Source organism: Gopherus evgoodei, chromosome 7 (assembly GCF_007399415.2).
Source record: "Gopherus evgoodei ecotype Sinaloan lineage chromosome 7, rGopEvg1_v1.p, whole genome shotgun sequence".
NCBI classification, from domain to species: Eukaryota; Metazoa; Chordata; order Testudines; family Testudinidae; genus Gopherus; species Gopherus evgoodei.
The window spans coordinates 28,314,574-28,335,761 of record NC_044328.1 but is presented as its reverse complement, the minus strand read 5'-3'; the positions used below and the strand labels follow the sequence as shown (position 1 = coordinate 28,335,761).

The 21,188-nt window shown below is 39.2% G+C and overlaps 1 protein-coding gene across 4 annotated transcripts in view; it reads left to right on the top strand.

Annotated features, from left to right (window-relative positions):
- STK32C (serine/threonine kinase 32C) overlaps window positions 1–21,188 on the top strand; it is a 225,026-nt gene that overhangs the window by 123,987 nt on the left and 79,851 nt on the right. For all 4 annotated transcript variants that reach the window (XM_030570519.1, XM_030570516.1, XM_030570518.1 and 1 more), the window contains exon 2: window positions 15,194–15,249. In XM_030570519.1, the coding sequence (XP_030426379.1) occupies window positions 15,194–15,249 (56 nt within the window). The remainder of the gene's footprint in view (window positions 1–15,193; window positions 15,250–21,188) is intronic.

Below are 21,188 nucleotides of genomic sequence, written 5' to 3'. Positions count from 1 at the left end.
AACAAGAAATTGACCCAATTTGTTTTGTGAAATCAACTGCCTGCTAAACCCAAGGTTTTGAGTTCAATCCTTGAAGGGGCCATTCTGTGTGACAGTTGTTTGTGTTTCTCCTTGATGTAAAGCCACCCCTTTTGTTGATTTTAATTCCCTGTAAGCCATGTTGTCAGTTGCCCCTCCCTCCATCAGAGCAACGACAGAAAATTGTTTCACACCTTTTTTCCAGCTCAGAACCAGAAGCTGCAAAAGCAAAATGAGGTGATGGCAGCGCGGCAATGAGAGTGATGAGGACATAGACATGGACATAGATTTCTCACAAAGTATGGGCTGGGCAACGTGCCCCAGCAATGTGCACATCATGCTGATGAGCTCTGCATGGTCACCTGTGCTGATCAGCTCGCCAAGCTGTCCAAACAGGAAATGAAATTCAAAAGTTCGCGGACCTTTTCCTGTCTGCCTGGCCAGTGGATCTGAGTTGAGAGCTCTGTCCAGAGTGGTCACAATGGAGCACTCTGGGATAGTTCCCAGAGGCCAATACCATCGAATTGTGTCCACACTACCCCAAATTTGACCCGGCAAGGCCGATTTCAGCGTTAATCCCTTCATCTGAGGTGAAGTAAAGAAATCGATTTAAAGAGCCCTTTAAGTCGAAAAAAGGGCTTGGTCATGTGGACAGGTCCAGGGTTAAATCGAGGTAATGCTGCTAAATTCGACCTAAAATTGTAGTGTAGACCAGGCTTCAGAGCGAGCTGATGAGTCACAGCTGCACTGGCCTGGCTCGCTCTAAAAGGGCCAGTGCCAACCTGTGAGAGTCCCCTTGCTCTCTTTCTTCTCACTTATGCCTTTAAGCAATTGTTTCACACCTTCTTTTTCCCTCATCTCCTAGCCTCTTGTTCTCTTTTCCTGTATAGTCTCTCTTCCTTGGCCCATTGTTCTCTTGAGCCTCAAATTTCTCCTCCCTGTGGTCAGTTGTCTCCTCACATATTTCTTTATTAACAAGAAAAGGATCATCACTAGCTACCTTGTCTACTTTGTACAAGGCCTCCTATCTCCTCTGCTCCCATGTCTTGCATTATGACATGGTGAGCAAATGCCATGGTCTTTTTCCTGTGGCCCTATGCAGCATGTAGTTTGAAGGAGGTGTTGTTGTGCCTAAGATCTGCTGTGGCTTTTGTTTAAGTACAGAACCTAACTCTCAGTGTGACACACAGTCACAATTAAGGAGCTTTTTATAAAGTACGAACCACATTCTGTCAGTATTGCATTTTAACAATGAAATTCTAACATAAAACATTATTATTTGCTTTACTGTAATAATTATTATTAGGAATAGTAACCTCCATGTGTAGATTGATAATAGTGTATTTAAAATAAAGCAAAATACATGCATTCAGCTGGGTTCAACAGAATAAACAACACTGTAGATACAAGCCATAGAAATATAACCAAACAATACTAAAAAGCCATCCCGTCTTCATCAGAGTATGATGCCAGTCTGGAGAAAAAAGTGTCTCCAAAGCCCTTCTTTGTACTGATCATACTGTGGAGCAGATTCTTCCAAGTAATATCATAGAAAGCCCCCAAATGCCATAGTTTTAAACCAATAACCTCTTCTTGAAAGGGTTTTTTTAAGGAAAAGGAATAAAGTGTCAGATACTAAAAGTTCTAAGTGCTAATAGATTTAGTTCCAAAAGCAACCTGTGCTTGGGCCAAAAGCTCAGCTATATTCCTGAACTCATTGGAAATCAGGCTAGGTCACCATGAAGTTGCCTCTGCAAACTTCAACCTAGGTTGTAGACCTAGACTGATGAAATTCACATTGGTAGACAGGACTAATTTCTAACCCACTATTTTTATACATTTGAAGGTGTCTTTTAAAGTAATACTACTAACTATATAATCTGGACACCAAGGTTAAATGTGTTGAGCTCTATTCACTATTTGTTGGCATCTAAGTTGCTAGCTACCATTGGAACTATTTTTTTTTCTTTCCTAGGGAAGTGCTGACATGTCTCTGTGAACACTACATGACCATTGTGTGGTGTGAAATCACCCACCTTCTTTGGGAGGGAGGGAATCTTTTCTTTTTTCCTTGCCTGTGATCTGGGTGAGTTTGGGACACCAAACTAAGGATCTGTTCAATTCTGTGGCTTAGTGCTTGTGTGGAGAAGATGGCTAAGCATTCAGGAAACTGACCAGTGGAGTGATCTATTCATCTACTGTAGTAAAAGTTGGAAAATTCTCCTAGCAAAATATAAAGACAAGTCAGGCTAATGGCTATTCAGCAAGTGGTGTCATTTCCTGAAAAAGATTTGCAGAGAAGCTGACCCAACTCTCTTCTAAACAAAATCTAGCACAGCATCTAAGAGCATTCAAAATCCAAAATATCCTGAATGCTGATTTTTAACCTTTATTCCATCATTTCATTACAGCTCCCATCAAGTAGCATTGGTGAGTACTTTGCATTCTGGCTACCCCACAGAACTGGTCATGAATAAATCCTAGTTGCTTGGTTGCTGCTAGGCTATTATCACACCCTTATATCATCATAGTTAGCCTGAAAAAAAGGTGTAATACTAACTCTGACCAAAACCCTCCCACTTTCAGCTTCTTGTGTGATATGTTCTTTTTTGTGATTGTTGTGAAAGTTGCATGGCATATATAAGTTGCATTGTGTAATTTTGACTTCTCGTTTAATACTTTCAAAAACTGCACCTATTCGGAGCTCAACTGAGTTGCTAATGAATAGCTAATTTGCCTCTTTGGAATGCTAACACAAATAAGCTTAATTTTTCTCACATAAATAGCACTTGCAAAATTTGTAAAACAGAGCTTATGTGGAAAAGGTATTTGTTCTTTTCATCCAATTTAGTAGCACTCCGCTTTTCATTCACTGAAAAAACAGATGATTTTAATAGCCATGCACTACTCAGGAATTGTCATGGACCAATGCAAACATTATTCTATCTAGTACCAATAACTTCTTTTAAGATGACTTCACAGCTGTATTTTTAATAGTATGTGTGATTCCTTAGTGCTTAAAGTTGTTCATATTATACCTTTAATTTCTTTTATTATCTGCCAACATTCCCTGAATTCCTGGGCAGCTAATACTCATTCACGTTGCCGATTAGTCAGACTACAGTGTACTTCCATTAGTCTCACCTATTTCTTCTTCTTTGTGGATGCAAATGGGCAAAACAGAACAGCATTAGATAGTGTGGACTAAAACCTAATGTACATTTTTAATACATTTTTTTTAGTAGAAATAAAAGGAAAGTGAAAGGAAAGAAAGCAAGGAGATTCTTATACAATGCAGAGCCACCCTGTTAGACAGTTTCCAGCTATAAGAAGGAGAGAGGAGAACAAAAGTCCGGTAATTAGAGAGTGTAGTAGGAAGAGAGCCTGAGATACAAGCTCTTGTATTATGTATTAGAGGCCTGGTATGAGGCAGGACCTGCTTGCAGAATTTGGCAAGAACAGGGCTGATAATGCAGAAATAAACATTTTTAAGAAGTGCTAAGTACAAAGTACTCACGCAAACACATTCTGATATTAAGTGGTACCAGAACGTTCCGATATTAAGGATGGTACAAAAACTTTCCCCGAGGGTAACAGGAACACACTGGCCCCTCCTAAAAGATAAGGGCAGGATGACAGTACATAATAGAGATGTTTTGATTGAACTAACATGCCAAGGTGATGGGTAATAACTCGCCACATCAGGGGGCAGTAACTAACTATGTCAGAGGCAGTACTAACTTATTTGTATCAGGGTATAAAACATGTCTCAGAGGGAGTATCTTTGTCCAGCTAAGGGTGGAATGGAAAGTTCCAACATTTACTGAGCTGTGCCCATTGTTATAGGCATACATCCTCATAGAGTTGTCAGGTGCTATTACTGTGCTTTGTCAACCATAAACCTGGCCTGGCACCTTCGTACATTAACAGATCTTGTGGTAATTGGGCGGTTCACTCAAGGTCTGCTGTGCTGGCTGTCTGTGCAAAGCTGGGGCAGCATACAGGGAAAACACGTACCCGCAGCCAAACATCTAACCACAGAGCGTATGTTGTTATTTTCAGAGAGGCCTCTCCAGATGGTGCTCCCTTGCTGGCCCTGTTCTTCTCCACTTCTCTTGGGTTCTTCCAAAACCCTTCTCCTTTCAGGTCACCTCCAATCTCCCCTCTTTCTCCACAACTTAAGGTGTTTTCTAGCTCTTCTGTTCTAGGCATACTCACTCTTCATTCCTGCCAGGTTTTTACTTGATCCTTTTGTCCTCCCAGGCTTCTCCCTTTGGAATCCTTATACTCTGCTCACTAACATACTTTCCTGATCCTTTTGTAGCCCGTCCCTTAGTCTTCCACCAGTTTTTTAGTAGGTTTTTTTTACTACTCTATTTTTTAGCATTTCTGCAGATCTTGAATGTCTCTCTCTCCTTCCACAGAAGCCCACATTTTCCTCCAGTCTCTCCACACACATCCCTTGCCAATTCTCCATTTCTCCTAACATCCCTGCTCATGCCATCCTCGTTCCTCTCCAGTCTTATCTCAGCCTTTCAGCATCCATTGTGGCTGTCGTTGTCTCTTTCCATTATCTCTGAGTTATTTCATGACTCTTCTCATCTCATTCCTATACCTCTCGTTCATAAGTTCTTCCATTAACCATCCTCCATCTGGGTTCATTCTTGGTCTTCTCTCTGTGTTCTTCCATTGGCATGGGTCAAAGCTTTGGAGAAACAGCCCCCTTTTGAGACCCAGTTAGAAGCAGGTAATTGCTTCTAAGTTGTAGCTGTACATTTTCTATCAATGAATAGAAACTGTTAACATTTTGTGGCAGCATCTCTGCATTTACTGTGGCCATATAGTAATGTTTCTGAATCAATAATTACAATGTTGGGTTTGTTATACCAATTATTTTTTACTATGTTAGCAAACAGTAATATAATATAATCCTAGGTTGAAAAGAACTATTCATTTACTTTTTTTACCAGGTACAGATTTTTCTCTGTAAAAAAGAAACTTTGATGGCGTCACGCTGGTCAGTCATATTTTATATTATGAAATAATACTACCTTAATTTTTTATTGAGTGCTTTTCAGCCAGAAGAATTATCTAACTCTCTACAACCTTTCTGTATACAGGAATCAATTTGCATCCTAGTATAATGCAGAGCATTGGTGGTGTGGAACTAAGCAGCTGTTTAACATTATAATTGCATATGTCAAAAATATTGTATCTAATTGCAACTGTTGGACGAATATACTGTAAGTACTGCCGGCTGAGTGCAATTATCCAAATAGGAATTTAGCCATAGTACAGTTTTGAAGCAGCACTGTCAGGTCAAATTTGGTGCAACACTTAGATTTTTTAAGATAAGTTTTTACAAAAACTAAAATCAATAGATTGTTCCCATTTCTTTAATAGAGCAGGAATGAGTCATTTTATAAACAGGGATGAACCTCACCCTATGTTATTTACAGCCCAATCATTGCAGCTTTGTGCTGGCAAAGAAGACAGAACATGATGTTGACTACGGTATAGGCAGTCCTCAAAAACTAGCTTGTTTTCATTGTTCAAGCTGAGAGACATGCTTACAGTTAATAATACAAACAGTGAAATGTACATATGATCTTTAAAATTTTGCTATTTTTAATTTTCAGTAGTGTTATCTGTAATGTAGATTGGAAACTGTGATAGATTTTTTTTCAATATGTTTTTTAATTTGACAGTGTGAAAATTGGGATGAGATATTTAGAGACAAATTTCCAAATAACTCTCATCCTGACTTCCATTTGTGTGCACGTAGCTTTATTCATGAAAACATTTGCACACATGTATTTAAGCATTGGCAGCTGTTGGTACAAAGTAAGATTTTTTTACAGTGAGATATATTTTAATTATTTTATTTGTGAGTGGAGAAAAATTTATACTAAGCATCATCTCTTATCTTTCTAGATAGCATAATTGGTTTGAGAAAGTACCAAACATTATGTTAGATCATTTAAAGTGCATTTTAAGTGCTTTGTGCATATAATGACTCATTACCTACAAAGCATATGTTAATATATACCAAAATTTTCACAAAAATGAATCCATATTTAAGATTTGAGTTTTCTTAGAATCATAGACTATCAGGGCTGGAAGAGACCTCAGGATATCATCTAGTCCAACCCCCTGCTCAAAGCAGGACCAATCCCCAACTAAATCTTCTTCTTCATTTCCTTTCACTCTTCCCAGAGCCTTCCAGATGGAGTTCACTGGACATTGCATCATGAAAGAATTGTCACATTCTAATTATGTATGGGTGTGAGCTGCCAATTTCAAATCTGATCCTAGCATGAATGTTTCCAAAATTCAAGGCCTTTGGAAATGGTAGCAAGGCTCAGCCCATTGTCATAGATTGTAACTGACTGCTGGACAAGTGCATGGATGGGTTATGGTAAATGCACCAAGCTACCCTCTCTCTTTTTTTGGATCCTGCTCAAAGACTAATCACAACTGCAGTCACTGAACTGAGGGAGGAGCAGAGAAGCCATAGCTTTGTCCCCTTCCTTCACAGGGGAAGCCGGCTGCACTATTCTAACGTATGCAGCATGCTCATTTTACCAGAACACCAGGCTGCTTAGGAAGAGATTCTAGGTCTCTGAGGCACAATCCTTTAAGTAAACTCATCACTATCCTGTGATTCAAGCAGTGGACAGCTGTCCTAGGTTGACCCAGACATAAAAACTACCTGTACTGTCCAGACCCAGATATGGGCTGGAACTTTTCCCAAGAGTCTGGGGTTTGTAATCAGGGTTGAAGCACATCTCTATCTAGACACTTGAGGCCCAATCCTGTTCCTGATGAAACCTTCAGATCAGACCCTTGTATTTTTATATGTCCATTAGTAGGACCATGGTGGGAATGCTTTATTTTTACCTTGCCACATTTTCAGCTGTTGTATTGTATAACTGCAGAATAAAACAGAGAAATAAAAATTATGGAGAAACACAGTTTTGAAATATCTGGTGTGGGGACTAAAAAGAGCGCACATTGTAACTTGAAGCATAATAATCCTGCATTAAAATTATGTGCAGAAAAAAAAGAAGAAAGAAATGGTATAAAATGAATTTTAGCTGCTGGCAAAGTGGAGCTGTAAATCCACTGTACTTGGCAATATATTGTAGTACATTTTATAAAACAATGAAATCTTAGTTAATAGAGAGCTCACTGCAGCATATACTGTTACATCTTTGTGGGGGTGGGGGGAGAACATCAATTTTTCAGGTGGATTGCAAAGCGTGAGTTCTAATGAAGTTCTACAGCAGCATAATAACTGCCGTTCTTCTGCTTTTCATGCATTCCTTGAAATTTAAAGCAAACAATCTGAACCAAACAAATCAAAATCATGGCATGTTATCCTCAGTTATGAATCATCCTTAGTTATTTGGTGCCAGGAAGAATCCCAAGGGAGGATATTTGTCTCTCCTGACAAAAGGGACTGTTTTCTACCCAGCAATCCCCCACCCACCATCCCCTCACTAAAAGGGAAGGGACATACTGAAAATGAGCTTTCAGAAAGTCAATAGGAATAATTAATTTAGTTGTTTCATAATAATCTGACAAAGGACCTCTTGGAGCATTTCAACCAAACAAGATGGCAATTTTATTAACAATTGAATGTCATTAGATTATTTTGCTACATTCCATATTATTTATAATTTATAAAAGTTTTCAGGTTCCCCCTCCTCCCCCTTTAGGTTCCTTCAGTGACACCTCAAGCAAAACCATTATTGTACTTACAAACTGTGACTGTCAAAACTATGCCACGCTGAAGTCAAAGTAGTGGGTGAATATGGTCCTGCAAATATGCAACAGCTGTCATCTTCCTGCTTGTTGGGAGTATGTGTCATGGAATTTTTCACTAGCATTTATACATGACTCAGGCTAGTACAAATCATCCAAAAATAATAAGATATTCGAGTGGTTAGGGAAAGACAGTTTTGTCTTGTCACTTGCAAAAAAGTGAAATCTCCAGAGCGCATATAATTGTACTAGGCAAGTTTAGGATTTCTATTTCAGAGATAATCACATATTCTGTAGAACTGTGTTGTCATTTTTAGAAATACTGTGCACTGTGCACAAAAAAGTGCATTTAAAAAAAATGTTGCAACTTGCTTTTACCTTATTAGAACCTCAGCTGCCTAGCTCTTTCTAAAAGAAGTTGTTGGAACTGAAGAAAAATAAGCAGCCACTCATATAACTTCAGTTGTACCTGAAGTAAATGGACACTGTATATTTAATTTATTAAATGCAACATTTCTTTACAGTTTAGCTCAGGGGCATATATAGTTGATGTGCATATTTGAAGTTATATCTTGACTATGGACTAAAATGTGCTTTTAGCTCATTTGTAGTCATGGATAAAAATAAAGAAAGACTTTTTATGTAACGATGCAGTTTCAGACATAAGAATTTTGCTCTTTGTAATAAATTACCATAATATTACTTCAGGAATAAAACTTCCTAGGAATTCCCCAGATCATGAAACCATGCCCTGTAGTCTAATTGCCAATAAAACAAATTTACTATGCTTAAAACGTGCTCACTGTAATCTAACCTTGTGTATTTTTCATAGACAGAGGTTCATATAATAGTTTTGTCTGTATGTAAAAAGTTTAGATCTGTTGTCAAAAACATCTCAGAAATATATGCTAGCTCTTAGAGCTGTAGTCTAGCTGTATGTTTCACCTCAAATATTTATTAAATATTACTATTTAATACTAAATCAAATCATTGGGCCCTTACTCAGGGCCAGACTGTTCCCTCTAAGTCTAATGGGAAGGGAGCAGGAAAGGAGGTAACTCAGCAATATTCTCCCCTTGTGACTCCAAATTCCTTCCTGCAAAAATTAGGATTTGTCACACTGCAGAAGGAGCAAGGTTGTAGACTTCATATTCTGCTGCTCTCATGGATCCACAAGAGGCACAGGGCCATCTTCATAGAATCTCTGGGCATGTCCATTGGTACTGAGCCTTCCCCAGCTGCCTGGAAGCATGGCCAGAGCTTCCTCTAGCTGAGAGACCCTGGATCCTTGCTTTCAAAAGGGGTTCTCAGCACAAAAGGGACTTAACAAGAACTTAGTGAACATTCCCATAGAATCCCAGCAGGTTGCCAGGAAGGATGATACTCCATGGACCTCCCCACCCTGACTTTCAGCGAGCCTGCTGCAGGCTCCCACAAAGAAGAGATGCTGCTATAGGGGAGACTGACTCCATCTCTCTCTCAGTACTTCCCTGAGGCCAGGGCTAATCAGCTTCTGGCCCAGAATATGTATCCATTTTCATTTCTCAAAATCCTACTAAAGTCAATGAGTATTTTTCTGAGAAAGAGCTAAGTGAGGACCTCAGGATTGGGTCCTGTAACAGTATTTTGTATTTTGGTCCTAATCCAAGAATCTTTTGCAGCCACTGGGCTTTGGATCAGGGCCCCAGAAAGGAAAGATGTTTATTTGGTTTAAAGAATTGGCCAGGGACTCAAGAGATCTGGGGTCAATTCCTGACTCTTCCATAGTCTTCCTGTGTGACCTTGGGCTCTCAGTTCCGCATTGGTAAAATGAGGATAGTAATACCTCTCCATCTCCCAGGGATGTAGTGATGATACATTTATTAATATCCAGTGATCAGTGATGACATATCTGCCGAATTGGTATCCCTGTGGGACACGATCTGTAACAGCTTTGTGGATTGTGCTGGGTATATGAAATGCTGTCATGCAGGCTGGCTCAATTATAATGGCCCTGAAATATTGAATCTCCTTGATGTCAAGTGATAAGTGAATGCTGCATTCTTAGCTGACCTGCCCTCTGGGTCAAAAAAGGCCAGATATAGGGCAGCTTGCAGAACGCTAACACAGACTCCAGCAAATGCAAAATATGTTGTTTGACTGTAGAGCAGAGGAACTACAGACTGTTGCGATAATCATGACTTGAAAGGTTTCTATGAGGTGGTCAAAGCTGTGTATGGGTCCACTCAATCTGCTTTAGCACCACTAACAAATGCTGATGATGAATCTCTCATCACAGATCGTATTGCCATCCACCAATGGTGGTGTGAACATTTTAGCGAACTACTTAATCATTCATCTACTGTTTTTGAGGAGTCGCTGGATAATGTCCATAAACTGCCTACATCTACTGCACTTGCCTAACCACCAACACAAGCTGAGGTGTTGACAGCTGTTCAAGTAATGAAAAATAATAAATTCCCTTGTCCCAATGCCATTACAGCTGCAGTTTTTAAACATGGAGGAAATTGTCTCAATTGACGAGCTCTTTGAATTTTTTTACATGAAGTTATACTGTCACAACTGAAAGATGCCAACATTGTCACTATTTATTAGTGTAAAGGCTCAAAGAGTGACTATGGTAACTACCATGGTACCTTTTTGCTCTCCATGGCTGGCAAGATTCTTGCACAGATCCTCTTGAACTGATTTGTGACCCTGTCATGGTATAATCCCCCACTCTGAACCTTAGCGTCCAAGAGATGGGGTACCAGCATGAATTCCTCTAAGCTCAATTACCGGCTTAGAACCTGTAGCGCTGCCACCAACCAGGAATTCCAGTGCCTGGTACACTCTGGTCCCCCCAAAAACCTTGCCCGGGGACCCCCAAGACCCAGACCCTCTGGATCTTAACACAAAGAAAGTAAACCCTTTCCCTCACCGTTGCCTCTCCCAAGCTTCCCCTCCCTGGGTTACCTTGGAAGATCACTGTGATTCAAACTCCTTGAATCTTAAAACAGAGAGGAAAATCCACCTTCCCCTCTCCTTCTCTCTTCCCCTCCCAGATTCTCCCTGAGAGAGACAGTAATCCTAACACAGAGAGAAATTAGCCTCTCTCTCCCGCTTCCCTCCTTTCTCCCCACCAATTCCCTGGTGAATCCAGACCCCGTCCCCTGGGGTCTCACACCAGAATAAGAAAACAATCAGGTTCTTAAATGAAAAGCTTTTAATTAAAGAAAGAAAAAACAGTAAAAATTATCTTTGTAAATTTAAAATGGAATAGGTACATGGTCTTTCAGCTATAGACACTGGGAATACCCTCCCAGCCTAAGTATACAAGTACAAATTAAAATCCTTTCAACAAATACACATTTGCAAATAAAGAAAACAACCATAAGCCTAACTTGCTTTATCTACCTAGTACTTACTATTCTGGACTTACAAGAGCCGGTATCGGAGAGATTGGAGAGAAACCTGGTTGCACGTCTGGTCCCTCTGAGCCCCAGAGTGAACAAGAACCAAAAACTAACAGCACACACACAAACTTCCCTCCCTCAAGATTTGAAAGTGTCCTGTCCCCTGATTGGTCCTCTGGTCAGGTGACAGCCTAGCTCACTGATCTTGTTAATCCTTTACAGGCAAAATAGAGATGAAGTACTTCTGTTCTATTAACTCTTACTTATCTGTTTATGACAGACCCAAATAATCAACAGTGTTCTATCTGAGTCACAGTGTGGCTTTCATGCTCCGCAAGCATGATTTTCATCATTCAATAACTACAGGAAAATTTATGACATGCTTTTCATCATTCGACAATTGCAGGGAAAATGGTGTGAATAGCACCAACATCTTGTTTCTCAGTCTAACTAAGGCATTTGATATGGTCAGCTGCACTTCCCTCTGGAAATTGCTGAGTAAATTTGGATGTCAGACAAATTTATTACCATCATTCAGCAATTCCTTGAAGACATGGCTGGAAGAGCTAGTGCAAACATATCTATTTCCAATCATGAATGGAGTGAAGCAAGGATGTGTCTCACTGCTAGCCATTTTGGTCTTTGCTGCATTGCTAGAGGAAGCCCTTTGTGATGCTTCAGATGGTGTCCTTATACACTTCTGCACTGGTAGGCTCTTCAGTCTTTCCCATCTACATGCAAACACAAAGATGATAGGAACCTTGATCCAGGAACTACTCTATGCCAATGATTGTGCCTTGATGGTGCACTCTGTATCTTGCACACTGCTTTGCTGCGGTGCCTCATAACTCTGGCCCCACCATCAGCTGAATGAAAACTGAGGTTATATACCAGCCAGCTCCTCAACAACCTTACCAAGACCTGTCAATAAGACTGGAAGGTACCATGCTCTATGCTATCAGTTTGCCTATTTCAACAGCATGTTGAACAATGAAGCAACAGTTGACCATGAATTAAGAAAGCCAGTGCCACATATGGTCGCTTCTATCACTTAATCTGGAAGCAACATGGAATCTGTATCCAGACAAAAACCAAAGTCTATGATGTCCTCATGACATTGCTCTACTGGTGTGAAACATGGACCTACTTTTAATGACACATTAAAAAGCTTGAGAGGTTCTATTTGCAACACCTACAATGATTGCTGGGCATCAAATGGCAGGACCAGGTTTCCAACACTAAAGTTCTGGTGAAAGCTGGTTTGGTCAGCATCGAGGCTCATTTGGTCTGTGCCCATTGAGATGGACTGGCCATGTAATGCAAATACCTGATACCCATCTATAAAAATAAGTCTGATATTCAGAATTAAGCTCTGGCCATTGTAAGCATGGAGGTCAGATGAAATACTTCAAATACACCCCGAAAGAAAATCTGTGCAAGATGAACATTTCCTATTCAACCTTTGAGCAACTGTCGATTAATCATATTGTGTGGCACCACACCAGAAGGGTGGGTATTCACAACTTTGAGAAAAATCATGTGGAGCAGCAGGAAGCACAGCGCCAGCCACAGAAACAATGTGCAGGTCAATCAACACAACTAAGCAAATGGCTCCGTGGTCAGTGGAGTAATGTTGTTCTTCCTGAATTGGTCTATGGAGTCATGCAAAACCCCATTTGTATAAAACTATGATGGTCAACATTGCCCTCAAAACTGAAGTAGCCATCATCATCGATAATGTTTGTTAATGTCATTGAGGTATTCAAAATCTGTGGTACTGGGAGATATATCATTACTTAGGTAGACAGAAGGGCTACATAGCACCTTTCATTTGAGATTAATTTTTGGAGAGATTAGATCACAGCAGTAATTTAGTAATCATAATTTTATAGTTGCTATGGCTGCTGACATAGCAACATTGCACTTAATTAAAGTATTGGATTAACACTCTCACCACTCACCATTACTTTTCGTTCTGTCTCTGGAATCACTAGCAGCTAAAGTACAGATGGATACAAAAATCCAGGGAATAGACGTCAATGACCCATCCTTAACATGTTGGCTTCTTGATAGAGCAAGTAATAGTCAAACTGGCTGCAGCACTTGTGTCATAAACAGATAGCTAAGGGTTAATGTCTCTTACACCTGGAAAGAAGTACCTGAAACACCTGACCAGAGGACCAATCAGGAAACCAGACTTTTTCAAATCTGGGTGGAGGGAAGTTTGTGTGTGAGTCCTTTGTTCTTTGGTTTTCTGCCTGTACTCTCTCGGCTATGAGAAGTGATTTTTTCTGTCTCCTGCCTTTCTAGTCTTCTGTTTCCCAGTTGTAAGTACAAAAGATCAGATAGTGATTTATATGTTTTTTTTTGTATTTACATGTCTATTGTTGCTGGAGTACTTTGAATTGTATTCTTTTTGAATAAGGCTGTTTATTCATATTTCTTTTAAGTAATTGACCCTGTATTTGTCACCTTAATACAGAGAGACCATTTTTATGTATTTTTCTTTCTTTTTATATAAAGCTTTCTTTTTAAGACCTGTTGGAGTTTTTTCTTTAGTGGGGAACTCCAGGGAATTGAGTCTGTGCTCACCAGAGAATTGGTGGGAGGAAGAATTCAGGGGGAAATTTGTGTGTGTTAGATTTACTAGCCTGACTTTGCATTCCCTCTGGGTGAGGGGGGAAGAGAGATTAGCTCTCGGTAATTCTGTTTTCCAGGACTGGGAACGGGGAGGGTGGAGTCCCACTGTTTAGATTCACGGAGCTTGCTTCTGTGTATCTCTCCAGGAACACTTGGAGGGGGGAAGGGAAAAGGTTTGTTTCCCTTTGTTGTGAGACTCAAGGGATTTAGGTCTTGGGGTCCCCAGGGAAGGTTTTTAGGGGGACCAGAGTGCCGCAAAACACTCTAATTTTTTGGGTGGTGGCAGCTTTACCAGGTCCAAGCTGGTAACTAAGCTTGGAGGTTTTCATGCTAACCCCCATATTTTGGACGCTAAGGTCCAAATTTGGGACTAGGTTTATGATAACTTGCATGCACAGTAATAAGCTCTTCATGTACAAGAACAGCAGCCATCTATAACGATGGATTACAAAAGCATTGTGATATTTTTAGCAGTGGGACTTGTTTGTATTGTGTCCCTGAGCCCTCCGTCCATACAGCCTTTAACACATGCATGCACTCATTCACTGTCTCCTTTTTGTAATAAGTTAAGTTTTTGTGTTTTGTGGGGTTTTTTTTAACTTGTGATACACCAGTTTAATATTGGCATGTGACTTAACAAACTGTTATTTATATATTACTATATAAGTGCCTATCCTCATACACTGTGGACATTATCCTGAAATCAATTGACTTTTAGTTGTTTTTTTAAATCTCTATATACATTTGCAATTTTTTTTAAATTAAGCACACTGCTAACTATGCTAGAGAGCATTTTCGGTGCAATTTGTGGGTGAAAGTCAAACAATGTCAGCTGAGAAAGAGGACTTGGTAAAGGAAAGTTCAGAGGCCAGTCAGAGTCACTATGGTCCAACACACTCTGTGATACCAACACAGAATAGTACCATACTCCACATGTAGTTTCATTGAAAAAAACTCCTCATGGAGTGAGGCATTGCTCACTAGAAGAGTGTCAGAGTTGGGTCCTAGTTGTATCCTTTTATTTTTGTCGATAGGGGTATGAGACATCCAGGAACCATGATTAAAAGAAACTTCAGGAGTTAGAAACTAGACGATTCTGGCCATAAGCAGGGTAAGGGGGACTGAGTCCTTATAAAGCAATTAACTTTAAAGCTGATACAAAGGGCCCATCCGACTGGTTTTCTTTAAATAAAAATCTTCTCTGGAATATACTGATCTTTTGGCAACAACTTGTCCAACTATCAAAACGTACTTTTTTTTTTATCAGTTACTCATCTCTTTTCCTTATTTTTTCTTTTTGAGTTTTTTTTAAGAAGTTGGTAGGAAAATATCTGGAAATGAGGAACTAAAACTCTTTTGTTTTTACTTTGTAGTGAATTTTGACCACTTCCAGATACTCCGAGCAATCGGGAAGGGAAGCTTTGGCAAGGTAAGTTAGAAGTTGAATTTATTCATGAGCTCAGTGCGGTGCATTGTAACTAAAAACAAATTAGGCACAAACTATTTATTGTAGCAAGAATAATAATCCTGAAAGTGATTTTTTTCTTGTATGATGGGTGGTAAGTAGAGGTGGGCAAATTTTTAGTCAAGAAAATATTTCATTGACATTGGCACATCTGTAAATTTGCAGCATTTTTGAGATGCTAAGTTTCAAATTTCACACAATTCATTTTTAACTACTAGAATAACTGAAAATGTCATGGCAAAACTATGTATTATATTTTTTGTTTTCGAGCTGGGTTTGTTGGTTGTGATTGGTCATTATAATCTAGGTATACTTGGTCCTGCCTCAGTGCAGGAGGATGGAGTAGATGACTTCTCAAGGTACCTTTCAGCCCTGCATTTCTATGATAAGTCCCGTGGTACGAGATCTGGTTTCTTAACTGGGTGAGCTGACATCATGTGATCAGGAGGGTTCTCAGAAGTCATTTGGTCTCCATTTCTCTGAAAAACTAGTTCTAGTTAAGGGGGCTGTTTGTTTATTTTTTTGAGAAATAATAAATATGTGTGGGGTATGTCTAACAATCAGAACAGCACTAATATTTGATGCTTTCTTTCTTTCCTAATTTATATATCTTTGGCATCAAGATAGATGAAAAAGATATAAATTAATTATAAAATACATTTCTGGTGTTGCCTGAATTACATTGACAAGAGTTTCGACCTCTATGCTTTTGTCTGTTATTTATGTTCTGCACAGTTTATTTTTCACCACATCTATGAAGTACACCATGTGTGTGTCCTTGCATTAAGGGCAGCCACCCTCTAACTTTGGGCTGACAGAAGCTTGTTGCAGTGCCGCTGTTTCATATTTTTTCTGCTACCTACATCACATTTAGTTTACTGTGTTCTAAGGGCAACTGCCCTCTGAAATCTCTGATCAGCTGAGGCATCTGCAAACAATTAAGAGAAAAAGTAGCAGTAATAGCAGTGGTTTTAACACATTGAAAAAATTGCCAAATATGGCTACCACAGCACCACTACATGACAGTTTGCAAGTCTGAAGCTTTGTGCCAAAGGTGAATTTCACAAGCTAGTGTCTTGTGGGTGAGGACAGGGAAATGGGTCCTTGAAGTTTTGCAAAATATGAAATGTTAAAGTTGTTACAAAAGCACATAACAGATGAGCAAAGAATGCTGCAACACAGTTTTCACCAACTTCACCTTCTCCTAGTAATAACCTAGGAAACAAACAGAGTACTGGCAAGGAAGCTGTTATTTTTTTCTTTTTGTTTTTATGAATCAAATACTGAGGGCCAGATTCTGACTGTCTCATTTTGTTTAGCACTTTACTCCATGAATATCTCCATCGAACTCAGTGGGACTATTTGGAATATAATTAAGTTCTATTCATTGTGAATAAAGGGATCAGAATATGGCCCTTAAGATGAAATCTGCTGGGCAATCAGTGTTGTTCTCCCATTATTTGTACCCACCTATTGCCATGGTATCTGCGCTCTGTAATATAGGGCAAGTACTATATGTGGATAACCAGAACTATAATGCTCTACCCTCCTTGCTAAGCTTCAGTAATGTGGTTGGGTGTTAGGGAACTCTACAGAAGCAAAGCTGGGAGGAATTCTCTCCCTGAAGCCCTGTGGATCTCATTTTGCCAAGATGACCATGTTTTCATACAGTTTTTTAAAACTGTACTTTAAAATAGTTAAAAACTACAGAGTGACAAGACAGAGGAAGCAATTGGGAATGAAAAAGAACAACCCTTGTCTTGATGAGACATGACATAACTTGCATAAAATTTCAGAAGTTATATCAACCCAACAAAACAAAACAACCACTATTTTAATGTCTCCCAACAAAAATATTATCTTGCATTTCCTCTGTGGATACAGAGCAACAGGCCATTGACCAACACTGAGAGCTATCAAATCCATGATTCTGTCACACTAAGGACTAGATCAACTCACATGGACTCCTGCTGGATTCATTGTGAGTCTACATGGGATGTAAGTCAGAGAGGAGGTTTTTATAAAATGAAAACAGCCGTGTTTTCAGTCGTAGGCTAAAAAATAATTAATGTCTCAAGCAGAAAAGAATAAACATGAAGAAGTAAAATGTCATGTTTCTAAGATGGTGTTACAGACATTGGAGAATGAATAAAAAACTGTAGAGGGAAGAACCTCTGCTGGCGTAAGTTGTCATAACTCCTTTGAAATCAATGGAGCTATGTCAGTTTACACCAGTTGAGGATCTGTCCCTAGATTTGTATAAACATTAAGGGAAAGTCCTCTGAAATTTTCAGTGGTTAGGCAGCCGAAGTGCTGTGTCTGCTGCTTATGACATTGTTCATACTTGACTTATTGTTACATTGTGTTTCCTGCAGTCTGCCTGTTGCATTCTCCTGTTGTATCCACCTGTTGTCACTTGTCTTATTTTGTAAACTTTTCAGGGAAAGGACCATCTTTTTGTTACAGTGTTCAGCACAGCAGGGCTGGGATCTTTAGGTGATTCTTCAATACAAATAAAGAACTAATAATAAATTAACCAAGGTTTTATGTAAAGTATGTCTTGCTCTCACATACAGTGGGAAAATCAGTGTCCAGAAGGTTAATGTTACAACCAAGGCATTTTAATCCTGTTAATTAGCTTCCATTTCTCAATCTTGAAAAAATATTACTTTATTATGGTTGTTTAAGCTTTTAGGTGATTATAACTGATATTTAATTATGGTCTTTGAGAATATATGAAGTTACTTTGCGTTAAGTAAAATAGATCTAATATTTTAAAAATCTCCCCTGTCAAACAACCTGATACACTTAATTTTCTTAATTATTTAAGAATATATAAAGTGAAAAAAGCCAGTTATTAACTATATAAAACTGTGCCAGAGAAGCTGAAGAATGAATGTTTTATTGTTGTATCTATAACCCTCCTTCACTATTTAATTACTATAGACATATCGACAATAGAATTTCCATCAAGGCAAAATAACTGAGATAAAGAGATTTATTTTTTTTTAGTGTGACAGGAGAGGCCTACAATTTACTTTGGTCATAAAGGTCTGAATTTCTTGAACAACATCCTGTAATTTTAAAATGTGTTTGGGGTGCATTGCTAAATAGATAGATTTAATATTTAGATTTCACTTAGTATGTGAATTAGTAACAAGTGCAAAATTTAGCAATATAGCCCCTCAATTTGTTACCAAAGATCAGAGATATGAAGGTGCTGAAATATTTATACATGCTTTGACCATAAAAGGTATTATAAATGTCCTCTGATGACTGTCATGTTATCTTGCATAGAGAACTAGGCAGAACAAAATGTCTGCCTTGCAGCCTATAACATGCACAATGATTTAGATCCGTAGGCTCTGGCAGTGTCTTCAGTTCTGCCCCTAAAGAGCACATCAAGTAATGTTGCTAACAGATATTTTCCTTGTAGAGCAAATTACTGATTCTAGAGACTGTGAACAGCTTAACATCAGAACCTGCTGCTAAATGATGTATTGTGTCCTTATCTTTCAAATTTAGTTTGCTTTTGTGAAATCAGTATATATAGCCCACGATGGGCAATGGAAGTATTCCCCTGATGGAAAAGCACCAAAGGGCTGATGTAATTGGCCTACTCTGCCCCATCTAGTAGGCCCCAGCATAGCAGTCTTGCCAGGACCAGGTACAGTAAGACTGCAATTCATGCTGGTCTTAATGTCCACAGAATGTGACATAGAAACATCCTGATCACATACATCCTTTTCTGTAGCCGTCCTCTGCTTTATTTAAACTGGAAGCTCTTTGGGGCAGAGGCTGTCTTTTTTTGTTTTGTGTTTGTTCAGCACTTAGCACGGAGAGGTCCTGGTCCATGACGGGCTCCTACATGCTATGGTAATACAATATAATAATAATTATAACAACAAGAAGCTGGTAACAGGGAGAGAGTGTGGCACACAAACACCTATTACTGTATACTATTGCAGGTGCACTTCTGTACTGGGATGACTCTCTTGGAGCCAGGTTTACCGCCACATGACATTAGCAGTTTGCTGCAAGCAGCCATGCTACACCCAATAATCTGGCTTAGTGTTGTTTACCAGATAGTGTTACTAAAACTATCTTTAAGAACTGCACAGGCAGGAATTTTCACAGCTAGGTGACACTGGATTTTCAATTTCAGGTCATGACACAAATTTTAGACATGGCTTGAATCTCAGATGTGAGGCCATGCTTCAATGTGTGGTTGCATTCCTTAGAGAGTTTTTCAGGCTGCACAGTGATGTGTGCCCTTGTATCAGAAATGAGACTTGAGCTGTTTCTCTCCATTCAGTGCTTTTTTTGTTGGCAATGTGTTCTGGGCAGGGAGCACCCAGACTTTGCCAGAAAAGGGTTGCACTGAAAACTTGTCTAGAGCCTGAGGGCTGCACCTTTAGTAATTTGCATTAAATGGAGCAGATCGTTTTTGGATATGAAGGTGTGACCCATGGAGATTATGAGTTCCAACATACAACATGACCCTAAGAGGCTAGAGGCCAAATTCTGATCTCAGCTATTCCAATGGAAATCTGTATCACTCCTCTCACTACAGTATAATTAACTCCCTAATTATACTGGTGTAACTGACATCAAAGTCTGACCCTACAAGTACCAACACACAGTGGTCTGTTTTGATCTAAGCATCTTTGCACTTTTATCAAGAGAGAGCACCATGTTGAATGGTGGCTGTGAGGTGCGTTGTAGAACTCTAGAGGTCTCACTTACCCAATAGGGCCATGCTTTGGCTAGACCAGCTCTGAGCAGCTAATAGAATGAATGCATTTTTATTGAGTTGGTTGTAAATACTCTGGGTACTGTCAAAAACGATGGAGACAGACTGCAGTTCAGAGGCTCCAAAAGGCTATTATTCACTTCAAGAAAACTGAAGAAAAGGTTTGGGATCTTGTAGCAATGAGACAAAAATGAGTGGGTAAAATACAATTAGACATCAGTTCTCTGAGCAGCAGTGAAAAGAGGATGTACTAAATAATATATGCTGGAAATGCAGCTATAACACTCTTCACCAAGAAACCAGGCGAACCAGGAAGGAAAAGCGCTGTCTATTTCAAAAACATAATTAGGTCACAGTTCATGGTTTTTTAAAAGTATTTTGATAAGCCTGTATCTAGTCCTGGACATTAATTAGTGGATTTAAAATTAAAAACATGATTGTTCTGCTAATCCAAAAATAATCCAAAAGATTAAAATAAAAGCTCCAAATATCTTGGAACGTTAGGATCCCAACATATAATCTATTTGTGAGTCATGGAATGGGTGTTGGTTTAATTGTATGACTTCTGTTTCCAGTAGGACTGTGTAACCTTTCAATTCAACATTCCAAAATGTGGGATAGTGAAACAAAATCTGCAGGGACAGGCAGCAGTATGTGCCAGCATTGGTTCCCACCAGCAAAGTGTGGGCCAGACTGTTATTAGTAAAAGTTGATTTTTACTGAATAGAGAAGTTAAAGGAACTAATGAAAAATGTTAAGAAGTACTGTGTATTCAGAAAATAGGGGAGGGAAAAACACTCAGGCTACAAAATTACAGTCATTTTAAAGTGGAGGGGTGGGTCAGTGTCACAGAGAGAACAGAAACTTGGGGAGGGGGCCAATCTGTTATTTCAAGGTCAGTTTCCTATCCTGTGATTTGCTGTCACCTTATATGAGAACTAACATGAATTCTTAACCCAAGTGATACATACATACAGGAGCAGCATGGGAAAAAAGGCAAAAGATTTAGTTAATTTTTGGTGGGAGGAAGAAAAGGGCTTAATTTAAAATAATTCAAGAGTTTATGGGTGATGTGAAGTGGAAAAAGACTTGGGGATACTGGGAAGCATGAATCTTCCATCTGTTTTGGGCCAGGAAGCCATCAGTGCAA